This window comes from Neoarius graeffei, chromosome 25 (genome assembly GCF_027579695.1).
Source record: "Neoarius graeffei isolate fNeoGra1 chromosome 25, fNeoGra1.pri, whole genome shotgun sequence".
Classification (NCBI taxonomy): domain Eukaryota; kingdom Metazoa; phylum Chordata; class Actinopteri; order Siluriformes; family Ariidae; genus Neoarius; species Neoarius graeffei.
The window spans coordinates 25,864,389-25,892,296 of record NC_083593.1 but is presented as its reverse complement, the minus strand read 5'-3'; the positions used below and the strand labels follow the sequence as shown (position 1 = coordinate 25,892,296).

The following is a 27,908-nucleotide window of genomic DNA, read 5'->3' as shown; positions in this document are numbered from 1 at the left end:
GGTAACATTGTCATCTATTATTCCATTACTTTTCCTTATGGTTCAGGTTTTTGTCGTGGTAACATTTCAGTATCGGTAGTCATAATTTTGGTAAATGACAACACTATAGGGGAGCACAACTTTATCAAACCATCATCAATGAGGACAGATCTATTTGAAGACCTATAGGATTAAAAATTGCACCCATACCCTAGAAACTAATCCCCACAGATTAAAAGCATTAGATTAAAACTCATTCTAAAATCATCAGACAGAATAAGGTTATTTAAGACATATCTTTAATGAAAGTATTCTGAATCGGTCATATATCCCAGAATTATAAGGTGAATCGTAGGTTTAATGAAGCTGAAACAGTGATTTAACATACAACTTCATCACAAAAAGCTACACAGATGTCTTGTTAAAGAAGTAAATGTAATTGTACTTGTAATTATGAATATTAATTTTGAGACATTAACAATGAAAACTATCAAGCAAGTTAAACAAGACCTGAGAGGTCAAGGGTGAGAGAGGGAGACAGATGTAGGGAGTGTGGGGCTGGCAGAGGGAGAGACAAGACTGGTAGGCTGTAATATAGGTCACATATTTATTTATTTTCACTAGCCACTTTAATAGCAAGACCTCTTTGGCTGCTTATGCTTGCAATGAGACAATCAACCAATTATAGGACAGCAGTGCAGCAAATTAAATCATGCAAATACAGATCAATAGCTTCAGTTAATGTAAACAACAAAACATTAGAATGAAGAATAAATATGATCTTTGGGCTTGTTTGAATATTTCAGAAACTATTCAATTCCCCCCCATACAACAATCAGACACCTGCTGCCATATGACTGGTTGATTGGATAATTGCATGAATGTGCAGATGTACAGGTTGTCCTATTAAAGTGGACGGTGAGTATACATGATACCTGAAATATCTCCTCCCAAAAACTTCAATTTTCTCTTAAAACAGAGCCAAATATTTGAGACTTGATTGGCTCTGCTCAATACACCACCATCTTGACTTTCTTGAGGGACACTTGTGTTACAGGAACATTGATGTCCTCATGATCAGCACTGATGTGGTTGGACAGGCGCGCAAGTGTGATGGAATTTGCTGCAAGACATTTAAAACACAAATATATTGAAAATGCATACATTGTTTCCAAAGTTTAAAAATGCAGACATGAATGATTAGAAATCAGTTAAGATTATACACTATGTGGCCAAAAGTATGTTGACTTTACATCATAGATTTTTGTTAATCACACAGTGTCTGCCGTATTGGCAGGCAACAAAGAAACGGCCACGACAGTTAATAATGAAAATCGAGATGAATGCAGTCAGTACAATCTCTTTGACGCGATTAAAAAATGATTTTATACCAACAGATCATCCAAAAGCTGTAACATGCAGGCATCACAGATCCATATAATTTACCCACAAATTAATGTATTTATTATTTATTCTGCACACTATTCTCTCTGTGTGTGTGCGCGCACGCACACTCACAGCTTGAGATGGGTTAAAATGCAGAGGAGGAATTTTGCTATGCTTGAGTGTACATGTCACAAAATAAAGGCAGATTCTTCTTAATTTACCCACAAATGTATTTATTCCACTTAAAGTATATGGCAAACCAGCTACCGTATCTGGGATGCAAGGACATCCTGAACAATTTAGTATTTGGGACTTCTAAATACACTGGAGAGATGCTAAAGGCATACAAAAATACAGATGCCTACCAATATTTTGAGGCAGGTTTCGTACATGAGGTAATGCTAGGAAATTCCCGATAAAGAAAAATACCTTACTATGACAAAGGTAAGCTCAAATGTAGACTTCTAATAATAATAACCAAGCCAGGGCCTAAATCTAGCATATTGTATGGTGTATAGCATCTACATTATCAGTACATAAACATGCTACTAGTCTAGCCAAGCATTAGGCCTAATAAAATATATTGCATCCAGAGCCCAAACCAGATATATATTTTATCATCACACAGAGCTTTCACATTAACCTGACGTAAAATGTTCTCCACACACACGGGAATGCTTTGTTGGCATCCAGTCTTCCAGTTTAACTGCAGCTCACTATTTTTTTTCTTCTTTCTGGGTTCACTGGGAAGCGGTGAAAAGTTAAACCAGGCTCATCTCCATGTCTGTTATTACATCCAAAAGCACTACAGGTCTCTGGTATTGTTCTTTTAGATGCAACTTACACAAGTTTATCGATAGATGTTAACTGAATTTGGCTTACAATCACTTGTGTACACCTGTGCCGGTCATTGTCAAACACAAAGCTTGCCCGGCAACATGGGCACGTAAACAAATCCACAGTTGCGATGACGTCATGTGAAGGTCGTCCATAGCAAGTGGGGGGGGTGGTGGTGGTTGGGACCAATTCTGTGTTACTGCCTATGGTTTTGGTTGGGCACATATGGGTGTGATGAGGTGTCCACATACATTTGGCCATATACAGATGCATTTCAAAAAATTAGATTATTGTGAAAAAGTTCAATATTTTTCATCAGTTATTTGAGAAAGTGAAATTTTAATATATTCTAATTACATGTAAACTAAAACGCTTCAAGCATTTTTCTATTTTAACTTTGATAATTATGGTCTACAGTGCTAAAAACATTGGTGCTAAAGAAGGCAACTGGACTTGCTTGAAATCCTTGAAGACATTTCACCTATCACCTAAAAAGGCTTCTTCAGTTCTGTCTGACTAGTGGGGACGTTCAGGCACTTATCCTCGAGTAGACCAAAAGCAACCCTAAGGTGAGTCATTGAGGTTACATGGGTCGTTGACCCTCCCAGTCATCCTGTAGGTTGTCAGGGTCCCTGGAGGCCAGGTGTGAATGGTGTTAGCAACCTAGAGGGTCGTTAGGGTGATCTGTGGGTCGTTGGCTTTCTCTGCCATCATGCGAATGATTGAAGTCAGCCGAGTCTTGGTGTGGCTATGTATTCAGTTTTCTGGGAAGTGTGCCAAGGAGGTGGCTGATGAGTGGTGTCTCAGACCACCTCCTCTGTTCAGTGATTGTCATTGCAGGTTGACAAATATGGCTTCTTTTACTCCTCTTTCACTGGTCTTCTCTGGCTAAAATGCGTACATTGCAGTACATAGGAGAAACAAAACAACCGCTTCATAAGTGCATTGCTCAACACAGGAGAGCCAATTCCTCTGGCCAGGACTCTGCAGTCTATCTTCATCTCAATAACACAGGACACAACACAGGATCATCTCAATAACACAGGACACTTCGTGTCCTGCGTTATTGAGATGAAGATAGACTGCAGAGTCCTGGCCAGAGGAACTGGCTCTCCTGTGTTGAGCCATGCGCTTGTGAAGCGGTTGTTTAGTTTCCCCAACGTACAGATCTGTGCATTCCTCACTGTATTGAGTTGCATACACACTGCTGTGCTGTTTGTGTCTGGGTATTCTGTCCTTAGGATGGACCAATTTCTGCCTCACAGTGTTACTGGGTCTGATGTGTACAGGGATGTTTGTGTTAAAGATTCCGAGTTTCTTAGATTGTCATTCCCTACATTTCTGGACTATGTTCTTATGTTTGTTGCCGTTTTCTTCCCGGTCCATTGTCTGAAGATTCTCAGTCATCCAGGTCATAGTAAACTGTGGGTGGTAAAAGAGAGCAACTGGACTTGCTTGAAGATTCTTGAAGACGTTTCACCTCTCATCCGAAAGGCTTCTTCAGTTCTGTCTGACTAATAGGGAGTATCGGGTATTCGGATTCATCAGATGAAGATAGACAGCAGAGTCCTGGCCTGAGGAACTGGCTCTCCTGTGTTGAGCCATGCGCCTGTGAAGAGGTTGTTTTGTTTCCCCAATATACAAGTCCGTGCATTCCTCAGGCCAGGACTCTGCTGTCCATCTTCATCTTAACAACAAAGGACACTCATTTCAGGATTGCAACTTACGCATTTTAGCCAGAGAGGATCGTTGGTATGAGCGAGGAGTTAAAGAAGCCATTTTTGTCAACCTGGAACAGCCATCACTGAATAGAGGTGGGGGTCTAAGACATAATTTATCAGCCACCTACAATGCAGTCCCTGGCACACTTCCCAGACAGCTGAATGCACACCAAAACCCAGCTGTTTTCAGTGACTCACAGGAGGACAGAGAGAACCAGCAATCCACTGATCACCCTAATGACTCTCGAGGCCGTTCACACCCAGCCCCCAGTGACCCACACCAACAGGATGGCTCAACGACACCTTAGAATTGCTTTTCATCCATGAGAGGATAAATACCTGATACTCCCTATTAGTCAGACAGAACTGAAGAAGCCTTTCGGATGAGAGGTGAAACGTCTTCAAGAATCTTCAAGCAAGTCCAGTTGCTCTCTTTTACCACCCACAGTTTCCCGGTCCATTATGTTTCTGTAATACGTCCCTGATGTGGGTGGAGTACAGAAGCACGGCAGGCAGAAGCAGATGTTCTCTCACACACTGTTTTCCTTATTTTCTTGCTTTTCAGCTTTACACACGCACTTTCTGGTCAGGAAAGACCCCTCTCCCTGCTCTCTCCCTCCTTTTCTATCCTCTGTCAGTGCAACAACACAAACGCAACATTAATTAACCACAGGTGCACTGCCACTCACCTTCCCTGGCCCCACTCTCCATTCACAAACTAACGCTAGGCCACGCCCCCACTGCCACATGCCCCCACCGCCTGACTCAAGTCGGGGAGCCATCCAGCCTGCAGCCGACTCTCCCCCCAACAGGACAGGAAGTCCGCCACTACCATCCTGTGGACCACCTCGAATTTAAACGGCTGGAAGGCTAGATACCAACAGGTGATCCGCACATTAGCATCTTTCATGTTGCGGAGCCACTGGAGGGGCACGTGGTCCGAACAGAGGGTGAAGGGGCACCCCAGCAGATAGTACTGGAGAATGAGGACTACCCACTTAATGGCCAAGCATGCTCTCGATGGTGCTGTACTTGCTTTCACGCATCGAAAGCTTGCAGCTGATGTACAGCATGGGGCATTCCTTGCCCTCCACCTTCTGGGACAAAACGGCCCCAGCCCTTTGTCCGATGAGTCTGTCTGCAAAATAAAGGGGAGAGAGAAGTCAGGGGAGTGTAAAAGTGGCCCCCCACACAGTGCAACTTTTACCCTGGTGAAAGCCTATTGGCACTGCTCCATCCATTGGACCAGATCTGGTGCTCCCTTTTTACTGAGATCAGTCAGTGGGCCGGTGACATCTGAATAATTAGGTATGAACCTACGATAGTAACCAGCCAGCCCCAGGAACTGGCTCACCCCCATTTTGGTCTTAGGCCTCAAGCAGGCCGCAATCACTGCTGTCTTGTCAATTTGGGGACGCACCTGCCCATGACCCAAGTGGAAATCCAGATAGTGTACTTCCACCCACCCAATTGCACACTTTATCGGGTTAGCTGTGAGACCCACCCACCTCAACAACTTTAGGACAGCCCTAAGATGTTCTATGTGCCGTGGCCAGTCACTGCTGCATATCATGTCATCTAAGTAGGCTGCCGCATAGGTGGCGTGGGGGCAGAGGATCTTGTCGATGAGCCGCTGGAACATAGCAGGAGCCCCAAACAACCCAAAAAGAAGCATGACAAACTGGTGTAATCCAAACGATGTGGAAAAAGCCATTTTCTCTCAGGACAGAGGAGCCAAGGGGATCTGCCAATATCTCATCAAATTCAGGGCCAAATAAAAGCGAGCTGCACCTAACCGATCAAGCAACTCAACGTGAGGCACTGGGTATGCGTCGAATTTAGATGCCGCGTTGACTTTAGTTCACACAGATCTGGACTGACCCACCGGCCTTGGGTACCAGGACCACCGGGCTGCTCCAGTCACTGTGTGACTGCTCAATTATGCCCATGCTGATCATGGCCTCGAGTTCGTTCCGAACCACCTTTTTTTTTTTTTTTTGTGTGCGCGCGCGTGTTCGGGTAAGGGCGACTATGCACCAGCACCCCCGGGGACATTTCAATGTGGTGTTCTATGAGGTGGGTGCGGCCAGGAAGGGGCGAGAACATGTCGGAAAATTCCTCTTGCAACTTGGCCACCTCTGCGAGCTAGGCTGGTGGTCTCCACAAGGGACCGGAATGGTTTGAGATGCTACTTTTTTTTTTTTAAACCTCCGGCCCCAGCTCCACTTTCTCTGGAACTACCCATGCCATGGGGACGCCCTCATTCCAGTGTTTTTAACAGGTTGAGGTGGTAGATTTGCAGTTCCCCGCCCCTATCCGTTCACCTCACCTTATAGTTGACGTCCCTGATTTGCTGTATGACCTCGAAGGGCCCTTGCCACTTGGTGATTAATTTGGAGCTTGATGTGGGCAATAATATGAGTACCTTGTCTCCTCGTGTGAACTCTCTAAGGCGCGTGCCCCTGTCATACAGCTGGACTTGATGTTCTTGTGCCTGCTGTAAATTCTCCTGGGTTAATTGCATGAGGGTGTGGAGTTTTGCATGCAGGTCGAGAACATATTGAATTTTGTTCTTGCTAGGTGAAGGTCCCTCCTCCCAATTTCCTTGTAGCACATCCAAAATGCCACACGGCTTACACCCATATAATAACTCACAGTGAAAAACCTGTGGAAGCTTGCAGGACCTCTCATACTGCAAATAAGAGGGTCTCGAGCCATTTATCCCAATTGCATGCATCCTCACTTACAAATTTCCAAATTAAGTTTTTGAGTGTCTGATTAAACCGTTCCACTAACTGATCTCCACAAGGGACTGGAGTGGTTTGGGTTGTGGTTTTGGCAGGTTTTACCTCTGGCCCAAGCGCCGCCTTCTCTGGAACTACCGATGGCAACACCACAGGGACCCCCTCAGTCCAAAGCTTTAATAGGTTGAAGTGGTATATTTGTAGAGCCCTGGCCCTACCCATTCACCTCACCTCATAGTCAATATCCCTGACTTGCCATGTGACTTTGAAAGGCCCTTGCCACTTGGCGACTAATTTGGAACTCGACGTGGGCAATAACCCGAGTACTTTGTCTCCTGGAGTGAGCTCTCTAAGGTGCGTGCCCGTCGTACAGCCGGGCTTGGTGTTCTTGTGCCCGTTGCAAATTCTCCTGGGTTAAGTGTGTGAGGGTGTGGAGTTTTGCATGCAGATAGAGAACATATTGAATTTCGTTCTGACTGGGTGAAGGTCCCTCCTCCCAATTTTCCAGCAGCACATCCAAGATGCTGCGTGGCTTTCACCCCTATAATAATTAAAACGGGGAAAATCCTGTGGAGGCATGTGGGACCTCTCATACTGCAAATAATGGGCTCGAGCATCTGTCCTAATTACATGCACCTTCACTTACTCGAATTAAATTTTTAAGTGTTTGGTTAAACCTCTCTACCAAACCATCCATTTGTGGGTGATAAATGCTGGTGCGGACAGGGGTTAAATTGGGCCGGGGCTGTCCGGGGCTGAGCCCCGGCACATAAGCTCGGAGCGGATGGCATATGATCACGCACACATCAAAAGCAACAAACCCTTTTCACGATTTTCAGTTCTGAATAATTAAATATCGTTTTATTAATCAATAAACCCATGACTTTTATGAGATAGATCATAGTTTTCCTGATAACAAGACGACCTGTCAAAGCTATTTAGAACAGAACTTGCGATCAGAGATTCTGGTTTCTGGAACACTGCGTGGGTTGCCAATTCCGCTTTTTATAAGCGACTTTGGGGTTTCTTTTTTTGTGAGCTCGCTTTAAAAAAAAAAAATCAGAAGTCGTGGTTTGCGGGTTTTTGGGCTTGTGTTTCAGCGTTGTGACTTGTTTATAATTTTCTCCGTACACCGTCTCCCCTTTTACCTGCATACGATCCTATTATTAGTGTAATTATTATTGCTATTATTATGTATTCAATTATTTATTTGGCATGTGGTGCTTTTTGTATTGTCTAGAACATACATAAGATGAGCATATTATAGCAGCAAAATAGAAGCACAATCATTTGCTGCATTCAAATGATTGTGCTTCTATTTTGCTGCTATAATATGCTCATCTTATGTATGTTCTAGACAATACAAAAAGCACCACATGCCAAATAAATAATTGAATACATAATAATAATAATAATAAATGCTTCCAATGTTATAGTGTTGTTTGTATTTGGTTGCATTCACTGCATGAATATATTTGATTGACAATTTGACTGACAGTGTTTTGGCATATTTAACATTTATCCTCCAAAACAAATCAACTGTTTTGGTTTAAGATTGTGCAAGCCTTCAAATTTTCTCACTGAACATTTCTCCTTCACATTTTTCACCTGTAGGCATGTGACAAGATTTAACATGATATTGCTCAACCTACCTCTGTAAAGTCAGCTAACAACTTATTAAAATGCACCAGAATTCAGCAAATAACATGTATGATAATAAAAAACTTCTGGGGGAGGACCCCCAGACCCCCCACTAATCATTTCCTTCAAACCAATGTACAACAACCTGTACAATCTGTTACATTGACCAACCAATCTACATTCAAACTGCCATAATGTGTAGGGGGGCACTACAAGACACACATAGGCCTACAACACACAGATAAGGTGTATATCTCTGTGCAATATGATATGGTTATCAAATTAGAGAGTTATTTTCCAAAAAGTATATTGGGGCAGGGCAGCGGGGGCAGGGGCGGGTATGAGGCAGAGCCCCCCCCCACATAACCAATCCCAATTTAACCCCTGGGTGCGGATAAATTTAATTCCCAACAACTCGTATAGTTCACGCAGTGTGCGTGATATAAACTAAGTGCCTTGGTCTGTCAGGATTTCGTTTGGACCCGGTTTGAGTGTCCTGTGTCACTCGATACAGTCTATCTTTAATAATCGTGAAGTGCAGGAAGACGGGTGCCGCATTTGGCTGGAGAATTTGACCATTGATTACTCTCACTTGATCAAACGGATGATGCAGAGTCTTGTCTCGTGACTGCTCTAAAGAGAAATCCTCAAGGGAATCTCCGAGAGCGGGAGGTGGGGCGAGCTGCTCCTCACTCCTTGTATCGCCCTGACACAGTGATGACGTGGACAGCTCTGTAATAGCTTCTCCAGTCATTGCCACACCGGGATCCCCCGTGACGTTTTACTGCAGGACCCACTCCCTACTACATATTCCATTAAGGTTCGAAACTCCAGCCAATCAGTTCCCAAAATCAGCAAGTAGGTTAGACGAGGATTAACTGCCGCCTTAATCCTATGCTTTTGGCCCCAGAATAGAATATGGACAGACACTAGAGGATACTTGTGTACATCCCCATGTATACACAACACCTTTACTGCTTGTGCTCTCCCCAATGCCTCACCTTGCACCAGGCTTTGGTGAATTGAGGTTTGATTACAACTGGAATCCACCAACGCGCGACATGTATCCCCTTGAACACTTGCTGGTATGCGATACATTCCGGCACGATCGGGGGCAGTCTCTGATGCGTCGGGGATCCGGATCACAGCTCCCACCTCCATCGCGGAGCCCCGACTCTGGAAATGCTCTGGCTCCCCGCTGCGCCAGCACACCGGCCCAGGCTTTCCCTCTGCACCGGCATTATGGGTGTCACTCACCTGAGGGGGAGAAGACACAGACATGGAAGAGGGAAATGGGAGGACATCACGGGTGCGACAGGCTGGCCGCCGGCTCTGCAGTGGGGGAATGGGGTGGGGAAGGGAAAGCGAGAGAGAGAGAGGAGGAAAAAGGAGAGAGAGAAACAAGGAGAAGTGCCTTGTCCGCCTGCCATTGGAACTGCTTCCAGATGGTCCTCTGCCAACTCGATGGCTCATTCTAGCGACACTGGGCCATGACACTGGACCCATTCCACCGTTCCTTCCAGAAGTCGAGAGATGAACTGTTCCAGTGCCACCAGATTGATGATCCCATCAGTATCGTGGTCTTCCACCCTCAGCCACCACCAGCAGGCGTCCCAGAGTTGCTGGCCAAATGCGAACAGCTGGCCAACTTCCTCCAACATAAACGTTAAGAAGAGCTGGTGGTGGTGTTCCGGGTAGCGCCTGACATGGTGCAGGACGGCTTGCTTTAGGTTGGCATACACAAGCCAGCTGTCAGAAGGGAGCTACTGTGCTGTGAGCTGTGCCTTGCCAGTCAGGAGCCGAAGGAGGCGCGCCGCGCGCTGCTCGAGCAGCCACCCCCATGTTTCAGTCACTTGCTTAGAGAGAGTGAGAAAAGCTTCAAGATTGTCATGCAGGCCAATCTTCGTGAAGGTGATGTGAGGAGGGTCCGCTGTAGTGTCTGTCAAAGCCCCTGCCGATGCGAGCAGATACAAGAACACCTGGCGATCTTCCTGTTGGGGCAGCATCAAGGCTTCAAAGCATTGCTCTTGCTCCTTCCAGAGGGCGGTCAGCGCTTGATGTTGGTTCTGCTGGGCGGCAATGAGAACATGGATGAGCTCCTTGAATGGGGAGGACTCCATGAGGGGGTTCTCTTCCATAGTCCCGGGTTTTGGCACCACTGTAATACGACCCTCCAAGGGTCTAATTCGTGCCGTGACGGCACTTTTTTCCCCACTAGTTCCATATCATGCGAATTCCCTTTACTGTCTATCTGCGCATCTCAGAATGACACAGGACAATGGGCGAACTAGATTTTTTTTCCCCCCAGCCACGGTACGCTGGAAATCCGGCGCGGCGCCGGAACGCTATCACCCCTGCGTCAAAGAGAGACACGGCTTGAGCGTTGTCTTCAGCTTCTGAGACACGAGGGGATGCCATTTTGCTTAGGTTGGATATCACGTAACTAATTAATCAGTGAGTCAATTAATTAATTATTAATCAATATTAACTACGTAATTAATTAATCAGTTGATAAGGTTTGTTTTGTTTGACAATGCTCTCTTTTATCCTAAGTTATGAATAGATTATTAGTATTTGTGACATGGTTATCACGCTACTGTTAACCGTTTAACACACCTGGGGATATACCTTAGCAGTTGCTTAATCAAACTGATAGTTTATCTGTTGTTGCAACAATATTCAAGAAGTCAACACCAATCGCCTCACACGGGGCACCAATTTAATATGTAGGTGCAACTGGTAATTGAGTGATCAAACTCATTAAATCTGAAGGTTAATAATTAAATCATTAAATTGAATCAGTCTCATTGAATCATTATTGAATCATACCATTAATTTTGATGCTTAATAATAAATTATCAAACAGCTAAATTATGGTATATTCCAAATTATTATGATCACTTACCATATTACATAACTCATATGCACCTTTGAATTCTCTGAGATTGGGCGACTTCAAAAGTATTGGAACAACAAATAAAACACAGTTTCAATAATAATTGAATTTATTATAACAAAGATAAAAATGAATAATGTCAGCAGATATATACATATAACAAGCATCAACGGTGTGTGTGTGTGTGTGTGTGAGAGAGAGTGATTGGAATCTTATCTGAGGTGTGTGTGTGTGTGTGTGTTATCTGAGGTGTGTGTGGTCGTGACCATGTGTTTCTAAGTGGAAACAAAAGAATTAGCTCTGGTAGCTAACTCAAAAGAATTAGCTTTGGTTGCTAAGACAAAAGAATTAGCTTTGTGTTGCTAGCTAAGGGGTGTGTGTCACCACGTGGGATTTGAGAACAAAGGATTTAGCTCTGGTTGCTAGCTGTGTTGGCCACATGTGGAGACACAGATTAGCCTTGTGTCGCTAGCTAAGACAAAGGGGTGCTAGCTAAGGTGTGTTTGTGAGGCCTGTGGAGGAGGGCTGCCACGTGTTCCCTTGAGACAATACAATTAGCCCTGGATGCTAATGGGACAAAAGAATTAGCCATAGGCTAATTTCACTAGCTTATAATAGTACTGAATCCACTGAAATCTTGAGGTCAAAATGTGTAATAAGGAAATTAAGGATGTTAGTAAGGAATAAAGAGAAGCATGCAAAGCCTATCTATTAAACAATTGAGAGATTAAAACAAAATGGGACAATCATTAATTCAACATCCTAAGTGTTTACAGTGTACACAATTAAACCGCTCCTGAGTTTAAATTCACACTTCTTCATAAAACTAATTCCTAAGACTAGTTTTCTGCCCAAATGCCAGTCTCTTACTTCAGTATCTCGTCTCTATGCGAGATTATGAGAAGATGTTCCAAGATTTCTGGAGTTTCACCATTGTGAAGGCCTCAGTGAGGCGCAGAGAATTTCTTGGTCCGACACGTGGTCGCTTGTGATGAAAAGAGAGTCTATGATCAGACAATGTGCACAGCGATTTAATTAGAAGGATCCGGTTGCGTCTAATTTTAAATTAACTGCTTGGGCTGCAGTTGTACGTACTTATAATGAATAAAACCGGTTGTAACTCGACGGAGTTAAAAATCGCGCGATTCTGGAGTCTACCTTGGCCAAGGGTACGAAAGAAAAGCGCTAAATTCTGTTTCTTGGAAGAAAGACGTCTTTTCTTGGGTTTTCTGGTGCAGGGTATCTCTTTGTGTCTAGATGGCTTGACATCCACGACGAGAGAGGGAGAGATGGAAGTGTTGTTCCGTTTCTTATGCCTTCAGGGAGGAAGTGACATCATGGAGGATGTGATGTAGGTGATCCCGCCCAGGCGTGACGTAGGTCAACGCGGAAGTTGGTGATGGGAGTTGTAGTCCTTAAAGGGACTCTTGTAGTTCTTAGACGGAGTGTGTACCTACACCAGGATGCTACGCACTGCTTTTTATAGTCTGTGCAGCACAGTGCAACCGTAAATGGTTCCTTCCAGCTCAACATCCTATAGGTTCTTGACATTCATTTGTTCATTTATCCTCCTTTTATCCATTTTAACAGTTTGCGTTCCTTTCAGATGGAGTTTTTTCCCCTCCTCCTCTTTCACTTTTCTCCAGTTTGACATGAAAGTTAGATAATATAGATAAAATGAGCACATACACGCATTAGAACATGTTGACTTAAGTACATGTCAACTTATTTTAAAAGTGCTTATGTAGAAATATGATTCCTCTGGACAATATTCATAAAACTATTATGAACTCAAGTGGTACATCATAACATTATGAATAGTTTATTGGCATCAAAATCAAAGTTATTAGCTCGCCTGGCCGACAAGCGATGAGCTTATGCCATCATGTACTGTCGGTCGTCATTCACATTTCACGAAAATCGCATCTTCTCTCTAAATTCACTGATTTTTATTCTTTTTGGCAGGAAGGTAGATCTGCCTGGGGTGCATATAGCTTATACCCAAATTTGCATAATTGCAGTTAATAATGAAGATACGGCATAATTAAGCCCTAACGAGTCGTTTGCACACAAATTGCTTCTTCTCCCTCAATTCTTCACCGATTTTGATTCTTTCTGGCATGAAGGTAGGGGTATTTGGGGTGCATATAACTTCTACCCGGATTTGCTTAATTACAATTATTAATGAAATGATGGACTAATTAAGCCTTAATCAGTTCAACAAAAATAACTTCTCAATCAATTCCTCGCCCATTTGGATTCTTTCTGGCACTTTGTCTTGATACAGCGGAGGTGCGGAGGACTCTGAGGAGAGTCAACACATAAAAAGGCCCCGGGCCCCGATAATATTCCTGGTTGGGTGCTCAGGGAATGTGCAGACCAGCTGGCTCATGTTCTAACGGACATCTTCAACACCTCACTGGATCAAGCCAAAGTCCCATCAGGTTTCAAGACTGCCACCATCATCCCAGTGCCAAAAAACCCTCATATCAGATCACTCGATGACTACTGGCCTGTTGCACTCACTCCCATTATGACGAAGTGCTTTGAAAGGCTGGTAAAGGAGTACATAAACTCCAAGCTCCCTCCAACATTTGACCCCTTCCAGTTTGCCTACTGGCCAAACCGCTCCACTGAAGACACCATCTCCTCCACTCTTCACCTGAGCCTTGCACACCTGAAGGAGAACACCACTCATGCGGATGCTGTTCCTGGACTTCAGTTCAGCGTTCAATACTATCATTCCACAGCATCTGGTGAACAAACTGGGTCCCCTGGGCTTCAGCACCCCCCTAGGCAACTGACTGCTGGACTTCCTCACTGAAAGACCACAGTCAGTGCAGGTCGGACAGAACACCTCCAGTGTCGTCACCCTCAGCTCAGGCTCCCCCTCAGGGCTGTGTCCTGAGCCCTCTGCTCTTCACTCTCATGACACACGACTGTGTTCCCAGGGCTACCAGCAACCACACTGTGAAGTTTGCAGATGACACAACCGTGGTGGGCCTCATCAAGGACGACAACGACCTGGCCTATAGAGAGGAGGTGGAGCAGTTAGTGGGCTGGTGCGGGGAAAACAACCTGATCCTGAACGTGGACAAAACTAGAGAGATCATTGTTTACTTCAGGAAAAAACAACCCAGCCACGCTCCACTTCTCCTCAACAACACGGCCATGGAGGTGGTCAATAGCACCAAGTTCCTGGGGGTCCAAATCACAGACAACTTCACCTGGTCTGTGAACACCACGTCACTGGTCAAGAAGGCACAGCAATGTCTGCACTTCCTGTGTAGGATGAGAAGAGCCCACCTGCCCCCGCCCATCCTCACTACATTCTACAGAAGCACCTGCATCGCTGTGTGGTGTGGAGGCTGCAGTGCCTCTGACTGGAAGAATGTGAGGAGAGTGGTGAGGACAGCAAAGAAAATCATTGGGACTTCTCCTTCCCTCCATTCAGGACATTGCACCAAGGCGTTGCATGTCCCGAGCCAGAAACATCAGCGACCCCTCACTATAGACTGTTCTTTCCTCTGGAAAGAGGTTCCGCAGCATTAGGTGCAGGACCACCAGGTTCCGTAACAGCAGTATAAAGTGACCTGTGGAATTTGGAATGTTCAAGTTATAAATAGAAGTTTAGAGTTTGGGTTTGGAGTTCAGCAGTCTGGTGGCCTGGGGGGAAACCAGGGGGAGGGAGCTCATGGATTTTTAGAGATTTTTTACCCTAAAAACCATTTATTTTATCATCAAAATTTTACAAATGTTGAAATACCATACCCTGTTTGCTTACAAAATTGACACTTATACAAAAGTAGAACTCTCTTTCAAGTACATACATTACTTAAACTCTCATTTGATAAAGATCAACTACACCTATGCAAAGGAAACACTGACATAGGCCTTTTGTGATAAATTTTGCATATACATTCCAGGTGAGCACCAACATGATACTTCAAATTTGCTGCTCTAAATCCAAACTAAGGTGTAACATTCACTGCTATATTAAATAATGGTTTATATGATTTATGAATACATTTTTCCTTTGGTTCTATAAAGTGTTTGTCTATTTACAATATATACAACTATTTCAGTTTCATGGTGCAGAAAATTTATTTCTTCTTTATTTTGAGCTTTTTAGCAAGAGCTAAAAGCTTGTTGGTCCTCTCCCTCTTTTTAGCCAACTCCTCTTGATTTTTCACATGCTCCAGCCTTGCTTTCTTTTGTTCCCTGTCTAACTCCTCCTTCTGTATGCTCAAAGGAAAGCAATCGGATCTGCGCGATTCAGCCTTGAAAAAGTAGGCATCTGCGCCTTTAGTTTGTGTGGAGAGATATGATCTGCAATAACATGCATTGTTGGCTAGACCGAAACATACTTTCAGAATGCACGATGTAACCCCCAGTTCAAATAGGACTATAAATAATCCTAGTGAAATAAATAAGAAATATTTATGAATAAACAGCAATAAACACACTTATTAGAATCCATAAATAAGGCACAGTCATTAATAAATACACTTATTAGAATCCACTTAGTACAAGTTTCTATGCTTTTAATAGTGTTTGAACCATCCCTTTAATTTAATGACACTGCCCCTTTAAAACACTGTCCCAGTTATGCACGAGCTAGTTCTAAACACCAACGGCAGACGCTAACAAAAATCACTATGAATCAACACGAAATATAGACCTCTTGAATAGTATCCAAATAAATCGCATTTAACATCTCTAATATAGTTCAACAGTCAACCCGACAACATCTTAGCGGTGATCTTGATGAGAGTGTTTTGAAGAGTGTTTTGGCAGGACTAAACTTGATGTGCCTTCTAATAATAATAATTTAAAAAAAAAAAACAGAATAGTAATTTGTAAGCTAAAAAGCCTGTGTCTACACTTTTTTCTTTCGCTGAGTGGCAGCTGTGTTCAACTGGGGTGGGACATGACTGAATGGGTGTTTCTGATTTGTTAGCTGTCTTTAACTGGGGCGGGAGGGCAGGACATAACTGAATGGGTGTTTCTGATTCGTCAGCTGTCGTCCTTACACCGCATGGCATGCCCCAAGCGTTTACAAACACAGAATTCCAAGTCCTCCGCTCCAAAATCGGCAGCTTCAAAACGATTGATTTTTTTTTAACCGACAACCAAAAAAAAATTAACCGGTTGACGTTGATTCAGTCAACCACCGGTCAAACGGTCATCGGTTAACATCCCTATACCCTACCCCCCTAAAATTTTCTCAACGGATTTGCAACAATATAAAAAAGGTCCATTTTGACTGAAAAAAAGTGGAATTCCGCCAAAAAGCGGAATTCACCTGATGAGTGGCGTTTTGCACAAGACTTACAAGCTCCATGCTTCTGCTAGAACAGAAAACTTCACACTTGTCAACACAATGGTGGCCAAGATATAACATGGTCCTGTTTGACATGCCGAACATAACAGTAAAATGTTGTATTGTCCTTAACCCCACTACTTTGCTCCCTACAGAGGAGGACAGTGAACCACATGACTGCGTGGTACTTACTAACCAATGATGTTCTCCTAGGTTGGACCTCAAGGATGAACCACTCATGAATCCAGACACGATTCTGTATGTGGATGGGTCAGCATCATGACACTCAGAAACAGGCAAAAATCAAGTGGGCTATGCTGTAGTTTCAGACGAAGAATTAAATCACAGCGGGAGCATTACCTAGTCACTTGTCAGCTCAAGCAGCAGAGCTATATGCCTTGACAGAACCATGTAAACATGCAACAGGTAAATCAGCCACTATCTACGCAGACAGTAGATATGCCTTTGGTGTAGTACATGACTTTGGCACAATCTGGAAACATAGAAATTTCCTGACCAGCTCAGGCACACAAATAGCCCACCATAAGCTTGTTCTGACCTGCTGGATGCTATCCTACTCCCATCTGCTCTTGTTATATGCAAGTGTGACGCACATACTAACAAATCCGATCCAGTCTCTCTAGGTAACGCACAAGCTGATGCAGCAGTAAAACAGGCAGCCACAAGGACCCCAACTTCATTAATGCTTTCAATTAACCCTTCTATACCTCCCTTACAGGTTTCTGACCTCCAGCAGCGGGCCACTGCAGAGGAAAATGCTGTGTGGCGGAAAGAAGGGTGTAGTATTAAAGATGGGGTCTGGGCAAGCCCAGACAGGCTACCTTGTCTGCCCAAATACGTTTCCAAATTATGCCAAGTTGACACATGGGAAAGCCCATGTGTCAAAAGGGGGAATGATAGCAGCAGTAACAAAGCATTGGTTCACTAAAGGATTCTCTAATTACTCTCAAAATTTTTGTCAAAAATGTCTTGTATGTGTGCAACCCTCTCCTGCTCTGAATAATATTCACAAACAGGTGAGATCAGCCTTACCAGTCCCGGCACTGAGACCACAGCATGACCTGAAACCTGGTGACCAGGTGGTGATAAAGGACTTCAGGAGGACAAAGTGGAACAAGCCCAGGTGGACGCGACCATCCCAAATGCTGCTCACCACACAATCAACTGTAAAAGGTGGACAACAGAGCCACATGGGTACATGCCAGCCACTGCAGAAGAGTACCTGAACCAACGGACAAGCAGCACAAGGAGGCTCTGGTACAGGAAGGAGATTGAGACAGCATTCAAGAAGCCCTCAGGGGACCTCGTCGCACTGTGAGTGGGCACACTGCTATCAAGAGACCCTTAGGGGGACCAACGAACACGAGCAACATCATACACAGCCACATGACAAACTGTGCATTCCAACACATTCTTCATTCTGTACCTAATTGTGAACCTCACACATGGTACGAGTAGTATTTGGTAGTCTGTCCAGTGACTGAGATTAATACACGTATTACAAGAGCAGTGTCTGACACCAAAGGTACTTCAGGTGGCAGACTTCTCAGCTGGAAAAGTAAGATAGAAAGAAATCAAACTGTTAACTGGGTTCATGACATATTGACTGATGATAGCAATTACATGGTGGTAGCTGAAAGAATACATTCTGACTACACATACACTAGCGTACAATACCTAGCTGATTTAGGTGATGGGACTAAGTGCCTTAGGCATAGAGACTCCTATAGAAAACACCCAATACCACGTAGTTCGTTGACTGACTATTGCCACAGACTGTAACTGCATGTAATTGCAATGATGTAATGCAATAGATGTCTTCTCATCTAGTAAAAAGAGTATATATAGATTTGAGAACAAACGGACGGTGTGAGGGGTGTGCCGAACCCTCATCACTTGTCCGTTTCTGCAATAAACCACCTTTCTCTTGCAAAAGGACGAGACTGGTGTTGGTGTTTGTCATTTTTCCACGACAATCCCCTGCCCTATACACCAACTATATACAAAAGTTTCAAGATATTATGTGTCACATTTTACAAGCTCTGATGCAGGAAACCAACCCTACCTCTTTTCACTGACCTCAGCAGCCCACAGCATAAGCCCACTGGACCTTTGGTCCAGGTGAGCTAAAAATTCTCTCATATTTCTTAGTATCAGAAGGCACATATACATTACTTAATCAACACATAAACCAACTTTCAAGACCATACCACTCAGTTTTCAAGTTCCACTCCAGAAACAAAACCTACCCCTAAGACTAACCTGAGAGACTAAGTCTGAAATTGTTTCCATAGAAACATGAAAAATTTAAATTTCTCAAATTTCTTAGTATGAAAAGGCACATCTACATCACCTTGTTAACATGTACACTACCGTTCAAAAGTTTGGGGTCACCCAGACAATTTTGTGTTTTCCATGAAAAGTCACACTTTTATTTACCACCACAAGTTCTAAAATAAATAGAAAATATAGTCAAGACATTTTTCTGGCCATTTTGAGCATTTAATCGGCCCCACAAATGTGATGCTCCAGAAACTCAATCTGCTCAAAGGAAGGTCAGTTTTATAGCTTCTCTGAAGAGCTAAACTGTTTTCAGCTGTGCTAACATGATTGTACAAGGGTTTTCTAATCATCCATTAGCCTTCTGAGGCAATGAGCAAACACATTGTACCATTAGAACACTGGAGTGATAGTTGCTGGAAATGGGCCTCTATACACCTATGTAGATATTGCACCAAAAACCAGACATTTGCAGCTAGAATAGTCATTTACCACATTAGCAATGTATAGTGTATTTCTGATTAGTTTAAAGTGATCTTCATTGAAAACAGTGCTTTTCTTTCAAAAATAAGGAAATTTCAAAGTCACCCCAAACTTTTGAACGGTAGTGTATACCAAGTTTCAAATCCATATCATGAATAGTTTTGGATATAGGCTCCAGAAGCGAACATTGCTCTTAGAAACTAAGTCAAAATCTACTTTTTATGTAAAAATTTGAAAAATACTTTTTTCAAAAACCCAAAATAGCAAAAGCCACCAGTTCACATGTTGCTTGATATGTATTCAAAAGTTTCATAAAGATATCTTCAGTAGTTTTAAAGATATGGCCCAGAAACGAAAATGTGACTGGACGGATGGACAGCCAGACGGATGGAACCCATTTCCATATCCCTAGCCAAAGTTCGTATGGGCAGGGGATAACAATTGGCGAAACACAGAAAACTTAGCCTGCTCTAGAAGTTATCCAAAGCTCCAGTAGACAACAACGAATGCACTCAACGCGCAAAATCCCTTTTAATGGAACACAATTTGTTGTATATCAGGGCCTTCTTGAATCCATTTATAAAAACACCCTATACAGACTTCACTGCAAATTATTAAAAAAAAAAAAACACCCATGGAAGCAAGATGTGCTTGTTTTGATCATCCAGGATAAGTTATTGTCTAATCCTTCTCAAGTTAACATGTATGCCTCAATCATAAAGTATACTTAAACCAGAAAAAAGCTGTGGAAGAAAGCTATTGAAGAAAAAGCTTGCTGTGGCAAGGTTCAGTCTCTCTTGAGCAGAGAAACTGGGTGCCTTGTGTGTCAGGATTGTTGGATCACCCTTATGTCTCGTCATCGTCCATTGATGTTCTGACCCTCTTGAAGCACGAATGCCACTCAAAACAAAAGTTTGGAGCCCAGAGTAAAATCACAAATGTGCACATGCACGTCATCACAAAATGTTGTGCAACACCAGTCCCGATGTTGACAGAGCGATGTCACACAGCATGCTGCCTCACACAAGGTACTGCTTGCTCCTGCTGCATGTGCAGGACCATGTCACACTCCATTCATTCACAACAGGAACAATCTCAAAATATTTTGATTACACCTCATTTTGAGATTGTCTGTGCATGCATCTGACCGGAAAATCTCATTAGAAAAAAAATCAGATGAACTAATTAGATTTTGGAATTGATCCAAGTAGGTTCAAGGCCATAGCTTCCTTCCTGTTCAAGTATACTAGGCTATTTAAGGCATACAAAATTAATGCAACTCAAATGATAGAAGGATTAGACAAGAACTTGTGCTTTTTTTTCCCCCCAGAATATCTTACTCATATGGCTCTTTTTTTTTTATTTGTAGTGAAGTCTGTATCAGCTGTTTATAAATGGACACAAGAAGGCCTTGATGTACTACAACAAACTGGGTTCCCTGAGGACTGCTTTTGAGCATTTGGGAGTGGAAAGAAACACCACTCATCATTGCTGAGTTTAGCATGGTTTCCCTGCAGGTATTTTCCAGCCTTCCTCCATGGGATTGGGAAGAGAGGGGGGAGGGGAAAAAATAAACAACACCGAAGCAGGATGGTCCCCTGAAATGGAAGATGCCCTCAGGGACTTATGACATGACAGACTGGGATGTGCTGCTTAGCCCACACTCTGAGGACATAGAGGGGCTGACACTGTCTGACGGATTACCTTAACTTCTGTGCAGACGTGGTCTTCCCCGCTAAGACTGTACGGTGTTACCCTAATAACAAGCCATGGGTAACACAGGAAGCAGGCCATCTTCAGGAGCAGGGATAAGGAGACGATAAAAGCAGCACAGCAGGAGGTAAAACGCTGTGTGAGGGAAGCTAAGGACAGCTACAGGAGAAAGGTGGAGCAGAAGCTGAAGGAGAACAGCATGAGGGAGGTCTGGGAAGGTGTGAAAACCATCACAGGCCACAGTACAAAGACCAGAGTCATTGAGGGGACAGTGGAGAGGGCGAATGAGTTGAATGACTTCTTCAATCGGTTCAACCAGCCCACGTCCCCCCCCACCCCCTCCCTCACTACAGCCATCTCTCCTTCTTCCCTCAACACACCTCCCCCCCAGTCATCACAGCAGCCCCCTCCTCCCGCACCTCAACACGGACTCCTCCATGCATTACTGCAGACCAGATCAGAGGTCAACTGAGGAAGCTTCACCCCAGGAAAGCAGCAGGCCCGGACAAGGTGTGTCCCCGACTACTGAAGACCTGTGCTGCTGAACTGGGTGAACCACTCCAACGCATCTTCAACCTCAGCCTGCAGCTGGGGAGAGTGCCCACCCTCTGGAAGACATCATGTATCGTTCCAGTTCCCAAAAAGAATTGGCCCAGCGAGCTGAATGACTTCCAACCGGTGGCATTCACTTCACATCTGATGACGACATTGGAGCGGCTCTTCCTCAGCCTCCTCAGACCCCAGGTACAACATGCCCAGGACTGTCTGCAGTTTGCGTACTGGGCAGGTGTCGGTGTGAAAGACGCCATCCTCTACCTGCTACACCGAGCCCACTCGCATCTGGATAAGGGAAATGGCACAGTGAGGATCCTCTTCTTGGACTTCTCGAGTGCCTTCAACACCATCCAGCCCCTATTACTTCAGGACAAACTGAACAGGATGTGAGTGGACCCCTGTCTGGTCACCTGGATCTCCAGCTACCTCACTGACAGGCCGCAGTATGTTAGGCTGAAGGACATCACGTCCGACACTGTGATTAGCAGCACGGGAGCACCCCAGGGCACGGTGCTGGCCCATCTTCTCTTCACCCTGTACACCGCGGACTTCTGCTACAACTCGGAGCTGTGTCACATTCAGAAGTTTGCCGAAGACACAGCCATCGTTGGGTGCATCAGTGACAACAGAGAGGAGGAGTATAGGAGCCTGGTGAGGGACTTTGCTGTGTGGTGCAACAGGAACCATCTGCAGCTCAACACCTCGAAGACCAAGGAGCTGGTCATTGACTCTGGGAGGTCCAGACCAAGGTCACGACCAGTTCTGATCAAGGGAGTCGAGGTGGAGGCTGTGGATTCCTACAAGTACCTCGGGCTGTGGCTGGACAGCAAGCTGGACTGGACTTGCAACACCTAACACTTATACAGGAAGGGACAGAGTAGGCTATACTTCTTTAGGAAGCTGCGGTCCTTTAACATGTGCAGGAAACTCCTGTGGATGTTCTATCAGTCTGTGGTCGCCAGTGTCCTGTTTTACACCATGGTGTGCTGGGGGGGGGCAGCACATCCAAGGAGGACACATCCAGGCTGGACAAACTGATCAGGCGGGCCGGCTCTGTGGTTGGCATGAAGCTGGACTCTCTGGCAATGGTGGCAGAGAAGAGGTCTATGGACAAACTACTGAACATCATGGACGATGCCAGTCACCCTCTGCACACAGTCATCAGCAACCAGAGGAGCCTGTTCAGTGACAGAATGCTCCTTCCCAAGTGCAAGATGAACAGACTCAAAAACTCCTTTGTCCCTCATGCCATCAGACTGTACAACTCCTCTCTGTGGGGGAGGAGGGGTAACAGGAGGACAGAGGATGAGAAGGAGGAGTAGCCTAGCCTAACAATAAGCAATACCGGACAATGTGCAACACAGGTAGTCATCGACTTATGACCTATGTGACTTACGACCGATCGACTTTACGACCGTCTGGTTATGACTGGCAAGTGTTTCCCAGCTGAGCGTACGACAGTTTCCGCCCCAGCAGCGCCTCTCACCGTGTTCAACAGTTTCCGCCCCAGCTCCAGGCACATGCGCAGTCTCTCTCGCGCTCCCTCACGCACTCCGTCATACAGTTTCCGCCCCAGCTCCAGGCACATACGCAGTCTCTCTCACGCTCCCTTGCGCACTGTCATACAGTTTCCGCCCCAGCTCCTGGTTTATGAAACGAGCAAATGCTCCCGCCAGCCCGAGCGCTGCAACAGCTGATGACGTAGACGACCCACAGCCAAGCACCAGTGATGCCAGCGGTCACTAAGTTTTGTATTTTGCTATGTTTTACATTTGTATTTTGGTATGTTTCAAACTAAAATGTTTTCTATTTTTCACACCTGTATTTCGTATTTTTTGTTTTGCACATATTAAACGAATTGTACTGTACGCAGTGTAGTATGCAGTGTTTGACTTAAACCAAATAATGAGCCAAGGTAATGAAATAAGAAAATGTTGATAAAATAAGACTTTAAGATGATTACAATATCATTACACATCACAATATACTTACGTTCATTTAACATAGGCCGACTTACGACCAGATCGGTTTACGACCAGTCAGTTGTAACCAAACGCAGTCCTAAGTCGACGACTACCTGTATAAAGTGCAATATCTCTCCTGCAATATCTTCCCCCCTTCCCCATATCTTATTCTTTTTATATTTGTATATGTAAATACTTAATTTATTTTAATTTATCTAGAAGTTTTCCTTTATTTCTTTTCTCTGTTTATCTGTAATGATGCTGCTGGAATCTTAATTTCTCCTGAGGGAACCCTCCCAAAGGGATCAATAAAGTTTTATCTTATCTAATCTAATCTATCTAGATTACAGAGATGGGTGCTGCACAACCTAGCCTACAGAAATTGCTGAGAAAGGTAAAGAGAAGAAGAAACCTTTATTTGTCACATGCACACTTCAAGCACAGTGAAATTCATCCTCTGCATTTAACCCATCTGAAGCAGTGAACACACGCACACACTCAGAGCAGTGGGCAGCCACACCAGAGCGCCCGGGAGCAGTCAGGGGTCAGGTACCTTGCTCAAGGGCACCTCAGCCCAAGGCCGCCCCCTTCCAATTCTGTGTGGCAAGTAAGTCAATGCAGTTCTAATTTAAGTTTGTGCACGCGCGTGTGTGTGAGAGAGAGAGAGAGAGAGCGAGAGCATTCTCTTAAAAACAGTTCTTGTATGAATATATTTTCTTTTAATCTTGTTTTTTAAACAAACAAACAAACAAAACAAACAAACATGGTGCGGCAACCAAATTTCTTAGCATTTTAGACATGTTTGAGACTGACTCTTGACTGATATAATTGTGGCCATTGTGTTAAAAAAAAAATTAAACACTGCCTTCCTACATTAAGTTTCAGAAAGTTGTCAAATTGTAATGGGGAAAGTAATGAGCAATTCCAGCGTTATGGACGTGACACTTGAACTCAAAATGGCAACAAATGACCCAGTGCATGTTTTATTGTCTCCCAGTATTTAAACAGGTGTTGCATATTTTAAGGCTGTACCATACTGGAGAAGTGATAGAACAAGAACAATTCCCATAGTACATCTAGGGCATGCCAGAAAATGCCAATAAAAGATGCGTTATGGGTGTGACAGAAAAAGTATCACTTTTCTTGGGTGACTGTACATTTTTATCAAACTCTGTGAAATCGTAAACCTAATGTCGAAATGGAGGTATCCGTTTGATAGAGGGGTCCAAGGTGAATATTAAAAAATCTTTGTTTAAAATATTTTGTATTTCATGCAGAGTTTCGGAAGGAAAAGTCAGCGTTATGGATGTGACGAAATTCCGTTATGGATGTGACGCGTCTGAAATAGACATGGCATACGTTTAGAAAATCAGCAATTTAACCACCATAACCCTTTGAAAAACTCTCTAAATATCAGCTAAAACTATCAAAGTTCTTAAATAATATTTAGGATGGCTATTGTTTTGCTGTTTTGTGGATTTTAGCATACATTTCTGTGGCTTGTGGCAATAATATAGAATTGTACATGATCAAAGTTGATTTTAGCTTGGGTTTTACATTATAAGAAAGAAAGACTGACAGTGACATATTAGGTTGGTTACAAATTGGTTCAGCTTGTTCACATCTGTAAAATACAGGCCTAGGTGATATCTCTGGGAGTGGTTTTGATGTATTACATGTTGCTTTATTTTTGCATGGTGAGGTTGACATTTACATGGAATTGCCCTAATATAATGTGTGATTTTTATGTTGTCTCTGAACAGTTACCTCAAAACAATTGTTTTCTAAAGCTCTGTCATATTGTAGGAGAGGGGAGCTACAGTCCAAGGTCAAATGAATGAATTAAATTTAATTTCTCCCCCCTCCCTTTAAAAACCTTTTCTAAAGATCATTCATGACCAGGGTTCTCCCTGAGTTATGAAAAATATTCTCCACTTTTTCCTTGAAAAATAAAGTCAAGTAATTATCCTTTACCTTTTCCAAGTCTTAATACCTTTTTGAGACTTAATACTTTGTATTAAGTCTCAAAATGGACTTAATACAAGTTTATACCAACCAAACTGACACAGTTCAAATATTTGTACAGCTATAGCTAGGCCTCTCCATTACATATAAAATTTTGGCTCCACTCCAGCCTCTAATAAGAAAGGCTTGATTCTGGGCACCCTGTGGACCATCAAGCTAAAATAAACCTCTTTAGCTTGAGCTTACTTAAGGTTATTTTTAGCATGGAGTTATTCAAAAGAGGTATTAGGACTCCCTTTATTTCAACAGAAAACTTGACTTAGAATTGAACAACAGAGTTGAGAACAATCTTGGAACAACCAACAGAGAAGGAATCTGAATTTCCTGTCGATTTACAAACCGAATACAGGATGATACCACATTTTACATCATGCGTTAGCAGCTAAAACACCAGGGACTCAGTCCAGTTTTCCTGAAGTTTATAATTTTAAGGGAGATTGGCATCGATAGGTTGGGAAGGTTACATCCAACTTTACAAGATAATAAAATCACCCACACACATTCAAATGTCATCTTTATTACTGATTTTTGCACTGCTCTTTTTAAATTTATGTAGTTCACTTCAGTTTCTATTATTGTCTTCTAATCCTGAGACATTATTACCAACAACACCCATAATGTCTCAGGAAAGTGAGGCAGGTGTCAACTGGCTTAATATCATTAGTAATATTTATCATCAGTTTAACAAAAATATACATAATTTCTCACTCACATACCTCTCCCTTAGGACCAGAAAAAGACAAATTCTAAACTACATTATTATATTACAACATTCAAAATCCCAGATGACATCCCAGTGAAGTTGTTTTCGATTAAGCTCTTACTTTTTTGAGGGTGAAAATACTCAGGGGCTATAGCCCAAGTAATGAGGCCTAACAACATCTCTACATTAGCCATGGGGACTCAACACACCATGCCACCTGGAACATCTAGCCCAGGGGTCATCAAACTCTGGCCCGCCACACCCCTTTGACCGGCCCCCCAGGCCCTCTGCCCCCCACCACTTGAACCGGCCCTATGAGGCAATCCCCAAAAGTGGTCATGGCCTATTTTTTTAAATTGCTTTTTGGCAAATAATAACATGTCTACATCTTGTATTTTGTTGATTTTATCAATTAAAATTGATATTTAGTTATAAAATAAACTATTCATATTTTCCGAATTTTCGTCATATGCTCGCGATCAAGCAGTGACAGGCAGTGCATGCGCAGAGAACTGTCAGTGTTCAGGACAGCAAAATGGCTAGCGGTCAGCGAAAAGCTGACAGAGTGTGCAGAGTTTTTAAAGAACAGTGGACCACCGATTATTTTTTCGTTCAGTGTAAGGACCGTGCAGTTTGTCTTGTATGTAAAGAAAGTATGTTGGTTTTCAAAGAATATAATCTGCGTCGTCACTACGAAACCCGCCACAAAGAGTATGCTAGTTTGCGAGGGCAAACAAGAGAAGACAGGATTTGGAGGATGAAATGCGGACTGGCTGCACAACAGAATGTATTCCTTCGCCAAACCCAGATCAACCAGGCTGCTGTCCGAGCTAGCTATAAGGTAGCTCACCTACTAGCTACCCATGGAAAGCCGTTTACTGATGGGGACTTTGTTAAAGTATGCATGCTTGCTGTGGCCGAAGAGGTGTGCCCCGACAAGAAGTACAAATCAACAAGTACAAATCCAGCTCACCTACATATACTACTGATTTTGATTCCCATTATTCTGTATTATGCTTTAGTTTTGACCTGTAAATGGCCTACTGCTCATTTCGTTTTCACCTTGACCTAAAAAATGTTTACTGAACATGCTCAAATGGATAGGCATAAGAGCTGGCTAGCTGATCTACTGCTCATATTATTATAATTTCACTGGTTTTTTTTAATGTATTTATTTTATAGGCCTATTTATTTGACCTTTATTAAGTGCTGCACACAATTATAATTATACAATTTATAATTTTCCACTCACCTTTGCCAGTGTCAATCACCTCAACTAGGTAGATGTTTCTTACCTTGACAGCTTTGATGTTCTTTTAATTAGAAAATAAATAAATGGAATATCTGTGGTATTTCAAATTAAAACAAAGTGTGAAGACTCGATTACTACTTTTGCAAACCACTAGTAAAGATAAACAAATACAGTGGTGCTTGAAAGTTTGTGAACCCTTTAGAATTTTCTATATTTCTGCATAAATATGACCTAAAACATCATCAGATTTTCACACAAGTCTTAAAAGTAGATAAAGAGAACCCAGTTAAACAAATGAGACAAAAATATTATACTTGGTCATTTATTTACTGAGGAAAATTATCCAATATTACATATCTGTGAGTGGCAAAAGTATGTGAACCTT

General features: G+C 43.3%; 1 protein-coding gene across 9 annotated transcripts in view; it reads right to left on the bottom strand.

Moving 5' to 3' along the window:
- Positions 1-261: 261 nt before the first annotated feature.
- zcchc9 (zinc finger, CCHC domain containing 9) overlaps positions 262-27,908 on the bottom strand; it is a 246,027-nt gene continuing 218,380 nt past the window's right edge. For 6 of the 9 annotated variants that reach the window (XM_060908766.1, XM_060908768.1, XM_060908760.1 and 3 more), the window contains 2 exons: positions 4,922-5,061; positions 1,030-1,102 (listed from right to left, as the gene is read on the bottom strand). In XM_060908766.1, the coding sequence (XP_060764749.1) occupies positions 4,922-5,061 (140 nt within the window). In that variant the 3' untranslated portion in view covers positions 1,030-1,102. Of the gene's footprint in view, positions 1,103-4,921; positions 5,062-27,908 lie in introns of all 9 variants that reach the window. The other 3 variants (XM_060908762.1, XM_060908764.1, XM_060908763.1) reach the window with 3 other exon arrangements.